This window comes from Electrona antarctica (assembly GCF_951216825.1).
Source record: "Electrona antarctica genome assembly, chromosome: 19".
NCBI classification, from domain to species: Eukaryota; Metazoa; Chordata; class Actinopteri; order Myctophiformes; family Myctophidae; genus Electrona; species Electrona antarctica.
The window spans coordinates 44,585,773-44,597,833 of NC_136800.1; the positions used below are offsets into that span (position 1 = coordinate 44,585,773).

General features: G+C 48.1%; 3 protein-coding genes across 3 annotated transcripts; all 3 read right to left on the reverse strand.

The window, feature by feature from the left end:
- Nucleotides 1-284: 284 nt before the first annotated feature.
- Nucleotides 285-1,184, reverse strand: LOC306943759 (thioredoxin-like protein 1; the record flags this gene model as incomplete). Its single annotated transcript, XM_079530289.1, has 1 exon — nucleotides 285-1,184. The coding sequence occupies one exon, from the start codon at nucleotides 1,182-1,184 to the stop codon at nucleotides 285-287; it is 900 nt and encodes a 299-aa protein (XP_079386415.1).
- A 9,426-nt stretch (nucleotides 1,185-10,610) lies between these two features.
- Nucleotides 10,611-10,871, reverse strand: LOC306943761 (diphthamide biosynthesis protein 3-like; the record flags this gene model as incomplete). Its single annotated transcript, XM_079530291.1, has 1 exon — nucleotides 10,611-10,871. The coding sequence occupies one exon, from the start codon at nucleotides 10,869-10,871 to the stop codon at nucleotides 10,611-10,613; it is 261 nt and encodes an 86-aa protein (XP_079386417.1).
- Nucleotides 10,872-11,505: 634 nt separating this feature from the next.
- Nucleotides 11,506-11,766, reverse strand: LOC306943398 (cytochrome c oxidase subunit 6B1-like; the record flags this gene model as incomplete). Its single annotated transcript, XM_079529701.1, has 1 exon — nucleotides 11,506-11,766. The coding sequence occupies one exon, from the start codon at nucleotides 11,764-11,766 to the stop codon at nucleotides 11,506-11,508; it is 261 nt and encodes an 86-aa protein (XP_079385827.1).
- Between the last annotated feature and the right edge of the window lie 295 nt (nucleotides 11,767-12,061).

The window sequence follows — 12,061 nt, forward strand, 5'->3', positions numbered from 1 at the left end:
GACCAGTGCCCTAGGGGTCCCCCCCCCCCCCAGCTTAAAGCCACCACCATCTCCCCATGGAGTAATAAAAGGATAGCTCAACCCCCCACTATTCATGTCAGTGGAAGTTGCTCAGTGGCGTTTTGAAGCACCCGGAAGAACCGTCTACTTCCGCATTTGCAACCGAGCGCTCAATGTTAAAGCCCAGCAGCTTCACTGGGTTTCCTGCAGTTCACGCTCCAACCACTAGGGCCGAGTGCTTCGACGCTGTAGAGCCTCACTGGGGGCTTGCATGTCCCTCCAACTCACTCATGCCCCTCCCCCTTCTCCCCGTTGACCCGCTTGAAGTCGCTCATGTTGGTGAACTGCATCGGCGTCCCGATGAAGCTCAGCTCGTTGATGCGTGTGGTCTCCTCCCCGCCCTGGTTGGACGCCACGAACAGTGCCACGCTCTGCACGTTCTGGAACTTGACGTAGCACAGAGGGATCGCGGTGGCCGCCGCCACCGCTCCTCCTCCGTCGTCAGCTCCACCACAGAGCTGCTCCTCCGTCAGCTCCAGGGTCTGCGTGGCCGCGCCCCGCTCCGCGTCGTCGAAGTCCATGGACGGCCGGTTGGTGAACACGCGGACCGACTTGGGCGCGCGGCCCAGGTCCGACGCCCGCATCCTCACGGAGAAGAGCTTGACGGGCTGGTTGAAGGCCACGGTGATCAGCAGCTGCTCGTCGCAGTCCGACTCCAGGTACGACGACGGGTCGGCCTTGCCGCCGCGGTCCAGGCAGTTGGCGAGGCCGCGCTCGTCGCTCTCGTTGAGGCACTGGCAGCCGGCGCGGTCGACGAGGTGCGTCAGGTCCACACGTCCCCGGGGGACGCCGGGCTCGCTCTCGACGTGCCGTGCGATCTTTTCCTCCAGGGCGGCGGCGTTCACGCCCTCGTGCGCGTCCACGCGGAGCCCGTCGCGGAACAGCAGGAAGGTGGGCGTGGCCGAGACGCCGTGGAGCGCCGCCGTCGCCCGGCACTCCCGCACGTCCACCCGCAGGAAGGCCACGCCCGGGTAGCGGCTGCTCAGCAGCGCGAAGGCCGGGCCCACGCGCACGCACGGCTCGCAGCCAGCCATGCTGAACTGGACCACGGTGAGGCCCGCGCCCGAGGCCGCCAGCGCCGGCTGGAAGTCCGAGTCGGACTCGATCGCCTTCACCCCGACCATGGTACTACTATACGCGCTGCTCAACCGTATAATCAATCTCAAATCTGTCAGATATCAGAGACAACTTTTAACGGTATTTGTGAACAAACGTCTGCTCGCAAGTCTGCGTTTGCGTCGTAGTTAGATAGATAACGGACAGGCCTTGTGGTCGATTCTCCGTGAGGTTCTGCGATTGGGTTTTAGACTTGTCGGGGTGGACAGCTGCCCTGGTGACAAATATTCACTCTAGTAGGCGGTCAAATCAATCGTCATGCTCTGACGCATCCTCGTTCCTTTTATACACTCACTGTGATGTAGATTAAGACATGATGTAATAGGTGTCTACGTTATCTGGATTGGAGGAAGCTCCCAGCAGACATATTTCATAGTCAAGGAGAATTGGGTGCACCCAGCGGGGTGAAAATCTCCACCGGGAGATACCATCGACGATGTCATCCATATGGCGTCAGTCACCGCCCAAACATGGAGTTCCACGGTCAAGTGCTCTGGGATCCAGGGACCTTTGGCTATACAGCTTCCTTGATGAGGTTCCAAATGGGTCCTTATAATAAAGCTCTGTAACTATGAGAGCGTGGAATCACTTTGAAGAAGTAGTTAGATATTATATTAGTTATAGGCATAGGGATGTCCCGATCACGTTTACGATTCCCATCATTTGATTTTGAGACATACCGATCTTTCCCGATCTGATCTTTATATAACACTATTTTTTGAGTGGTGTAAACCACTCCAACAACTGGCTTTGTTAGTTTACGTGTCCACGTGTTTGTTCGTACCAAAAAAATTAGCATGGTTGCTATGGTCACTCAGTTCACACGGGTGTGATTTCATTACGTCAGACATTACGTCAGACCACAGCTGATCAGGCTATATAATACCTTACACCACTCAGTTCACTCAGATTTTTATATAACACTTATGCCATATCACATTATGTCACTCTAGTCTAGTCCGATGTGTTGCCTTTAAATTATCGAAAGGCAAAATGTGACAAGATACTTTTATTAGAATGACTGTCATTGTTTCTTTTTCTTTCTATGAAAGCATGGAATCATAGCAAAATAATGATGTATTGGTTAAAGGACCACTTCACCACTTTTCAACATATCTTCATATAATAGTTCCTCACTAGTAATCATGAAAAAATGGTGCAATTTCTTTCTACTAGGTCTGTGTCTTATAGGAGGGCTGTGGGCAGTTCAGAAACCGTCCTCCAGTGACATCATCGATGAGGAATACAAGCTAATAGAAACTGCAGGCTTTCTAGTCCTGAAAAGTTGCAATGCGAAAATGGAAGCCATCGTTCTCACGATAATGAAAATCTAAATATTTTTTGTAAAAATCTTGTTTAAAAAAAAATCTGTCTAAATGATGATGTCACTGGAGGACGGTTTCTAGGACGGGCTCAGCTCGTACCTGTCAGGCCGGACCCTGTCCGCCAGCATAGGAGAGGCCTCCTCCACACAGGCCCCATTTACATGCGGGGTCCCTCAGGGATTAATTCTAGGTCCACTGCTGTTCTCCATCTACATGCTCCCCATTGGTAACATCATTCGCTCGCATAACATCAATTTCCACTGCTATGCCGACGATACTCAGCTGTACATCCCACTCAAACCCGGTTCAGACAATATATCACGCCTCGTAGCCTGTCTCTCCGACATCAAGGACTGGATGTCGCAAAACTTCCTCCAGCTAAACCAGTCAAAATCTGATATGATCCTATTTGGCCCTTCTAGTTCAACCCTCTCCCTCCACCCTCAATTTGGTTCCCTGTCCACAAATATCACACCTGCAGCCCGCAACCTGGGTGTGATCTTTGACTCCGACCTATCCTTCAATAAACAAATAACCACAGTTGTTCAATCATGCTACTTTCAGTTGAGAAATATTGCCAAAATGAAATCATTCCTGTCACCCCCTGACCTTGAAAAAGTAATTAACGCCCGCATTTCATCACGCCTCGACTACTGCAACTCCATTTACTCCGGCCTTAAAGGTATATTCAGTGATTTCACTTAATTCAAATATCACTTTTTTTTCCTTTTTTTTTGGATAATCCTCCCTACTATAAAGGGTGCTGACCATATAAGGAGTTCCTCCCTGTCCCCAGTGAGCCCCTGGGGTCAAAAAACCCTAGTTTCGGTTTGGGCTTTGGGTGGCAAAGCCTTCATCCAATCAACATGAGAGGGGCCTTCATCCAATCATGATCGAGTGGGGCGGGCCTTGGTGCACGTGCTGTTGGTCTGTTGTACTTCCCCCACTGTAGAGCGTGCATGTGCACATCTTGTTACCGGGGCGGACCGGGTTTTTTTTCCAAATCACTGAATGCTCCTTTAACAAAAAAGCTATTTCCCGTCTACAACTCATACAGAACTCTGCCGCCCGACTACTTACTAACAGGAGAAAACGAGACCATATCACACCCATATTAGCTGGCCTTCACTGGTTGCCTGTGGGCTACAGGTGCGACTTTAAAATTATCCTTATCACATATAAAGCCTTAAACGGAATGGACCCTGAATATATCCTTGATATGCTCTCCCCGCACAAACCAGAACGCACCCTTAGATCGTCAGATAAGGCCCTCCTTGATGTCCCTAGGACTAATTTAATTACACGTGGTGATCGAGCATTTTCTGCCCGTGCACCTACGTTGTGGAATGCACTGCCGACACAGCTAAGGCTAGCACCCTCTGTGCCTGTTTTTAAGTCTCAATTAAAAACGTACCTCTACACCAAATGTTACGTGACTGTACATATTTCAATATTGTTACTGTATTTCCTGTATTTTTACTGTATTTGCTTTTGTTTGTTGTTTTTTGACTTGATGTATTTTTTCTTTGTTTTGTTTTCACCCTGCTCTGTGTGGTGAAGTGGTCCTTTAATTAGAGTGAATTAACCAATACCAGTCAACCTTGAGGCTTAATCAGGAGTTGTAGCCACGGGGTAATCTAGGCGGTGGATATTGCTCTTGTCTTCATGGCTTTATGTATGTAAATTGTCTTGTTCTTTGTGTGACAATAAAGTACTATATCATAATCATATCATATCAATACAGTTCTACAGCTTATATAACTGAAGTCAAGTTAAAACTCTTAAAGAGTATCTCTCTCATTCAGAGAGAGTACTAATATGCCATCGTGCATAGCGGGGGTTGCATTTCCTTTGTTTTCCTCAGAGGTGTCTTTCACGCCTCTGAGTGTGACTAGTCTTTGTTTGATGATCTCTGACTGGGACCAGAAGGAAAACAACTAGCATAAACAGTTTTTACAAAATCGCATTGCTTTGAGATTTACATTAGACAATTACAAGACAATTACATTATTTCTCCCCGATTCCAAACTTTTGATTGTTATCAATTAGATCAGGGGTTCTCAACCCGTGGGTCGCGACCCCTCGAGGGGTCGCCAAATTATTTTGGGGGGTCCCCAAATTATTAAAAAAAAAAAAAAAAAAAAGTTTTTTTGTTTTTTTTTGCAACTGAATGGCTGTAAAGTGGAAATGAAGAATTTACATATAGTACACATAGTACATGCATACACCTTCCCTAATGATGATGGTTTCAGTATTTATTTATGGTGTATTGTCTCTATTATTAAGGTTATTGTAGCAGTCAATTTATATTGGGGATCGGGAGGGGGCGGGGCGGGGGTCCCGAGACGTTGCCAAAGCATTTTCGCGGGTCCCCGGCCAAAAAGGTTGAGAACCCCTGAATTAAATCACACATGATGTACATCATCATACATCAACTCATTCCGGCCCAAACAGAATTTGCATCCTCACCTTCATTTTCAATGTTTGTGTTGTGAAGTCAGTCCCATATATGGGCAATGGGCAGGCCCATAAATGATATGGACATGTAGCGGTCAGATCGGCAGTTCTGGATCTCCATAATGCCTACCTACTGTATACAGTACATGGGTGCATCAGTTCGATCGGCGGTTTAAGTAATATCTTTTGCCGAGGTGGCCTGTACGTTTCAGTAACGTCATTGTGCGTACGTAATGACGTCACATCATCACACAACGACGTCACAACATGCCCTTTAAAAATGAAAGTCAAATGAGCAGTGTTAACAATCGTTTGTTCTACCTAATCTGCTAATAATGTTTGTTTAGCTTGACATATAAATTATAATAGTGATACATCAGACGGTCCCAAGACGCTGGGAGGAGACCGAGGACAAAGGAAGGATATTTATCATCATGGCACTGGGCGCATGCGGCACGCTATCCAAATGGATCCTGCTCATTCTCAACACTGCGTTGCTTTTGGTGGGGATCGTCACGTTGTCTCTTGGCTTGCTGCTGAGATTCAGCGATAACAACAAAGGCTTGTTTGAAGTGGCTACGAACGACACTGTGATCGGAGAGTTCGTCAGTGGATTCGTCATCGGCGTGACCGCGCTGATCGCGCTGGGTTCGGTGTTGCTGGCCGTGGTCGCCTTCGGAGTCTTCAGCGCCTACAAGGAGAACCGACGGGGCCTCGGACTGTTCGCCGTCCTGCTGGCCCTCCTGGCCCTCCTGGCGGCAGCACTCGGAGTGCTCGCCTACTTCGATGGGGACTCGGTCGAGCCGCCGGAGGTCTACGGCACCGCATATGGCCTGTACGTCATGGCCGAGAAGGACCCGGCCGTCGCCCTCACCCTCAAGTACTTCCACAGCACATTCCATTGTTGTGGCAACCTCGGGGGCTTGTGGGAATCGAAGGAGGTTAGGGAGACTTGCCCCAAACCGCACGGCGGCTTCTGGAAGACCGTCCCCGCCTGCCCTGCGCTCATTGCCTGGGCCACCGAGAGCGGAGCGCCAGTGGTCATGGGCATCTTCCTCGGAGCTGGAGCTGTCCTGATCGCAGCCCTCGCGTGCACCATTGTACTCATCGGACATATCAAGAAAGGCGCTCGGGCGCTGCCCGCCCTGGACCGCAGTGGCCTTTGTCGGGTGTAACAGACGAGAGTAACAGACTTATTGTAGTAGACGATGAAACGAACAGGAACCTCAGGTGACAGTTTATTCTGTAGGAAACGGACAAATAACACAATATTTGTCGTTGGATAGCCACTGCATACCCTCTGTGACTTGTCTCGGCAGAGCAGGAAGCCTGACCAATAACAGTGACCTCTGTCTAATACATACAGTATCTCGCAGAAGTGAGCACACCCCTCGCATTTCTGCAAAAAAATAATTATATCTCTTCATGTGACAACACTGAAGAAACGACACTTTGATACAATGTAAAGTAGTCGGTGTACAGCTTGGATATCGGTGTAGATTTTATTTTATTATTATTATTATTATTATTATTATTTTTATAAACATTACCTCAATCACAGAAAGAAAGTATGAAGGAATTGTAACCGATGGGGATGGAGCTCGATAACCGATACCCGAAAAAATCAGATAACAAGCTTATTGAGTACCCGTTATCAATATAATAGGCTTTGGACTTATCGAGCCTGTTATCGAGCATAGCGGCCCATGACATCATGTTTAAACAATCAAGACAAGAGACGATCAAGTGTATTGATACCTGCCAACCAGCGTCCGGGGAAACTAAATTACGCTTTTAAAGTGACCATACACATATGACCGTACACATATCAACCAGTTAACTGTTTCTTTAACCCATTTTGACCTGAGGTCAGATTCTAAAAATGTCTTCTACATCCTGACAGTTTTCTGAAAAAGCTATGTTTCTATGTCAGTCGTTCTTCGATTTTTCAAAAATAGCAGACATACAAGCTCGTGGCGCGCTAGAGGTATTTTTCAGAAATAGCAGACCTACAAGCTCGTAGCGCGCCACTCAGTGGCTCGCTATGAGCTTGTAGATCTGCTATTTCTGAAAAATCTTGAAAATGCGGCACTTTGAATATATATTCTTTCAGAAGACCTTTTTTTTATTTCGATGTCAGGCCTGTTAGGCAAAGACGCTGTACTCCACAGTTTCACCACCACCTCTATGGAGCACCACCTCTATGCCCACTCTATGCCCAGGATGAGTGCTCGGAGGCGGGTAGGAGCACCAGCTCTATGCCCAGGATGAGTGCTCGGAGGCGGGTAGGAGCACCAGCTCTATGCCCAGGATGAGAGCTCGGAGGCGGGTAGGAGCACCAGCTCTATGCCCAGGATGAGAGCTCGGAGGCGGGTAGGAGCACCACCTCTATGCCCAGGATGAGTGCTCGTAGGCGGGTAGGAGCACCACCTCTATGCCCAGGATGAGTGCTCGTAGGCGGGTAGGAGCACCACCTCTATGCCCAGGATGAGTGCTCGTAGGCGGGTAGGAGCACCACCTCTATGCCCAGGATGAGTGCTCGTAGGCGGGTAGGAGCACCACCTCTATGCCCAGGATGAGTGCTCGTATAGGCGGGTAGGAGCACCACCTCTATGCCCAGGATGAGAACTCGTAGGCGGGTAGGAGCACCACCTCTATGCCCAGGATGAGTGCTCGTAGGCAGGTAGGAGCACCACCTCTATGCCCAGGATGAGAGCTCGTAGGAGGGTAGGAGCACCACCTCTATGCCCAGGATGAGTGCTCGTAGGCAGGTAGGAGCACCATCTCTATGCCCAGGATGAGAGCTCGTAGGAGGGTAGGAGCACCACCTCTATGCCCACTGATATAGTTAGGATTCAAAATACCTATTTATTTATTTTTCTTTTGACATAATTAGTTCTTGACATGGGGTTAAGATGTAGCCGAGTGAAGAAAAAAACATAGAGGGGAAGAAAAAGAATATGTCATGTATGTTACTGTCTATACCACTGCTGTAAATATCTGAGGTTGTCACGGCATCTCTGAGGCTGTTGTGGTCAAACCTGTGAATGTGGTCAAACCTGTGAATCTGACCACATGCTAAGTGGTTCGACCTGGCTTGGATCAATGGAACCATCATAGTAGTTCCTATTTTTAATCTGTATCACACGTTGTATAAGTTCTATGAGCTTGTAGATCTGCTATTTTTCAATAGCTAAAGCATAACATAATGCTAACACCAAAAGGGGTTCCCGCCCAAATTGGTTATTTTATTGGTAAAAAGGTCAATTGCCTTCCGTCAGAGAAGTACTGTATTTGAAGGCCCTATAGGCCTAGTAAAAGATACTGGTTCTGTTCAGAATGTATTGCCTCCCGTCTTTCCACAAAATAATAGAAAATCCTCGATAGTGGGCTCGATAAGAACCCTCCTTGATAGTGGGCTCGATAAGAACCCTCCTTGATAGTGGGCTCCATAAGAACCCGGCTCCATAAGCAATACGTTTACAAAATAACGAGCTCCATCTGTCTTCGAAAGAGAAGGAACTTGGTTTACAATTTTACTTGAGGGGGGAAATTAATGATGAAATCATCATACTTTCATCTTGAATTTATCATGAACTATCATGACCATCGTTAATTCCTGACGCTGCACCATGAACTAAAATGGTGAAGTCGCTATGACGTAACCGTAACCAAGTGTCATCATTAGCCCATTCTGGACCGTCACGGGAACCCCTTTTGGTGTTTTAACTAAGCATTATGTTATACTTTAGCTATTGAAAAATAGCAGATCTACAAGCTCATAGCGAGCCACTGAGTGGCGCGCTACGAGCTTGTAGGTCTGCTTTTTGAGTGGTGTAAACCACTCCTACAACTGGCTTTTGTGTGCAGAAAAAAATGAGCATGGTTGCTATGTTCAAAATAATTTCTGACGTAATTAAATCACACCCGGGTGAACTGGATGACCGTAGCAACCATGCTCATTTTTTCTGCACAAAAAAGGCCAGTTGTGAAATCACATCCGGGTGTGATTTCATTATTTTTTTAAATCGTGAAAATGCGGCACAAATCTTTGAATATATATTCTTTCAGAATACTTTTTTTATTTCGATGTCAGGCCTGATAAGGAAAAAAACGCTGTATGTACTCCACAGTTTCACCACCACCTCTATGGAGCACCACCTCTATGCCCACTCTATGCCCAGGATGAGTGCTCGTAGGCGGGTAGGAGCACCACCTCTATGCCCAGGATGAGTGCTCGTAGGCGGGTAGGAGCACCACCTCTATTCCCAGGATGAGTGCTCGTAGGCGGGTAGGAGCACCACCTCTATGCCCAGGATGAGTGCACTGCTCGGAGGCGGACCACCTCTATGCCCAGGATGAGTGCTCGTAGGAGGGTAGGAGCACCGCAGAGGGTCAGTCTCTGGACAACCCTCCGTGCTACTCCACTGCTGTCTACTCCTCACTCTGAGGCGCACGCACTCACGCACTCACACGCACACACACACACACACACACACACACACGCACGCCAAAGGAGGCTTGAGAGTCTGCCCTTTTTGCCGTCCTTGTAAAAAAAACAGAACATGAATGCAGCATTTACTATGGTGAAAGATGACCTTTACAATGTCGTACCCCATGGGGGTCCCAAATGTTTAAGGCTGAGACAATCATAAAGTAATCCTATTTGAACGGGGGGGCCACCGGGGGGCTACCCTCCCCCCCCGACGAGCACTTGGAATTGTATAGGCATCATTACATTCAGTTTGACCGCAGTGCCGTGCTGAGTGAGCTTGTAATATCTGCTATTTTGGAAGGATTCTTAAACTTTGTGCAAATCTCTGAATACACATACAAATTACATCATGTGGCAGCCAAAAGTCTGTTTGTTTTGTAGCAGTTATGATGTGGTTTTTTGTTGTGCCAGCCAAGTCTATGGACTTTAATGTTTTAGGGCAGTACATGACAACGTAAGATATGATCTATCTGATATGAATACAGTCACTTCACACAAGACGGGTGTGAGTAAATACTTCTGGGGCTCTTTGACATGAACCACTGATTTATTTTTCTTTTGACATAATTAGTTATTGACTTGGGGTTAAGATGTAGCCGAGTGAAGAAAAAAACATAGAGGGGAAGAAAAAGAAAATGTTATGTATGTTACTGTATATACCACTGCTGTAAATATCTGAGGTTGTCACGGCATCTCTGAGGCTGTTGTGGTCAAACCTGTGAATGTGGTCAAACCTGTGAATGTGGTCAAACCTGTGAATCTGACCACATGCTAAGTGGTTCGACCTGGCTTGGATCAATGGAACCATCATAGTAGTTCCTATTTTTAATCTGTATCACACGTTGTTTAGCAAAACAAAAAATGTTGCAATGTTTTAACATACATTTTGGGTGGTGCTAACCGTCCAACGTGGCTTTGTGTGTAGTGTATGCATGGGCCTTTACGGGGGGCATACGTTCGTCCAACATACATGGCCTGTTAAGACCCGACGTGCGTTGCCGGTTAAGACACATAAGTGGCCGGATAAGACTCGCCCATGGCTTCCGCATGTGGTTAGGGTTAGGTTAGGGTGTCGGACCAAAGATACTTATGCACCCCGCCTTTACAGCCCACCAGGTTGAGAATTGCTGGTGTGCTCACTGACTGCATACGTGTGGTCAGACCTGAGCCGGCTCTACGACGCCCCCCGTCGGTGCTGCTGGCGCTTGGACCGTCTCTCCTGAAACGAAGGCGTCCTTGTCGTAGATGACCCTAATGATGAGCGAACAGCTGGGACACGTGGCCTCCTCTTCGCCGTTCTCCAAGTCCTCTCTGGTGATGCCGAACCTGTCTCCGCACGGACACGGGTAGTAGAACGTCTCCGTCTCCTCGTCAAACTCAAAGTCCTCGATCTCGACCTCCTCATGGAACACCGACATTATGGCGACATAAATCACAAACCACAATACAGAGCTTTCTGGTAGAGCGACCTTACTCGTAGAGTGTGCTAGCTAGCTTAATGTTCAGTGACATTCACGGTTCCTGTTATATTATACACTCTTGCCTGTGATGTATATGTCCATATTTAGATCGGAGGAAGCCCATATTTAGGCATGGGTGGGAGCGGGCGAGGTAGTGGCGTCACTTGTTGTTGCTTGTCCAAGTGGATCCTTACAGGGTCTGTAACTCTGGACCCTTTCAGAGGTCTCAGAAATTAACACTGAGACTATTACAGTGTAGATTGGGGTTCCAATATAGTTTAGTTCTGTGATTCTCAATATTTTGTATTTATTTGTTTTATTTGTCAAGGACCCCAAATCTACACGTCCGAGGTTAAAACTCACAAAACCCATTTCCCATTGTTTCCCACATTTTGATGGGGGTGTGGTTAGAAGGAAGGAGGGGGGAGTAAGCTTGGTTTAAATCTTCCCTGGGAAAGTCCCACTCTCCAGCTGTTCGTCCCATTTGTCCAGGAAGGAGGAGGAGTAAGCTTGGTTTAAATCTTCCCTGGGAAAGACCCGTTCTCCAGCTGTTCGTCCCACTTGTCCACCCAGCTCCTGGGACACAGGCTCTTTAAATCTTCCCTGGGAAAGACCCATTCTCCAGCTGTTCGTCCCACTTGTCCACCCAGCTCCTGGGACACAGGCTCTGGTAGACCCTGGCGTACCACTGGCAGGGCGCCGGGTCCTGGTCCTTGGCGCCCAGCGCCTTGGTGCACCGGTGGAAGTCCAGGTAGTTCTGGTAGCAGTTGCGCGTCTGGTTGACGTTGGGGAAGCGAGCGTCGAACGGAGCCGTCCGATAGTTCTTGATCCTCTCCTCGATCGTGTCGGACATCTTCAGTCGGTTAATGTCGCGTTCAAGCTGATGGGACTTCGATATATCCAGTAATATGTGGACTATGTGATGTCTTCGATGTCTCGTTCTCCCTCGCAAGGCGTTGAAGGCTCAAGGAGACAAGGCGTTGAAGGCTCAAGGAGACAAGGCGTTGAAGGCTCAAGGAGACAAGGCTTTGAAGGCTCAAGGAGACAAGGCGTTGAAGGCTCAAGGAGACAAGGCGTTGAAGGCTCAAGGAGACAAGGCGTTGAAGGCTCAAGGAGACAAGGCGTTGAAGGCTCAAGGAGACAAGGCG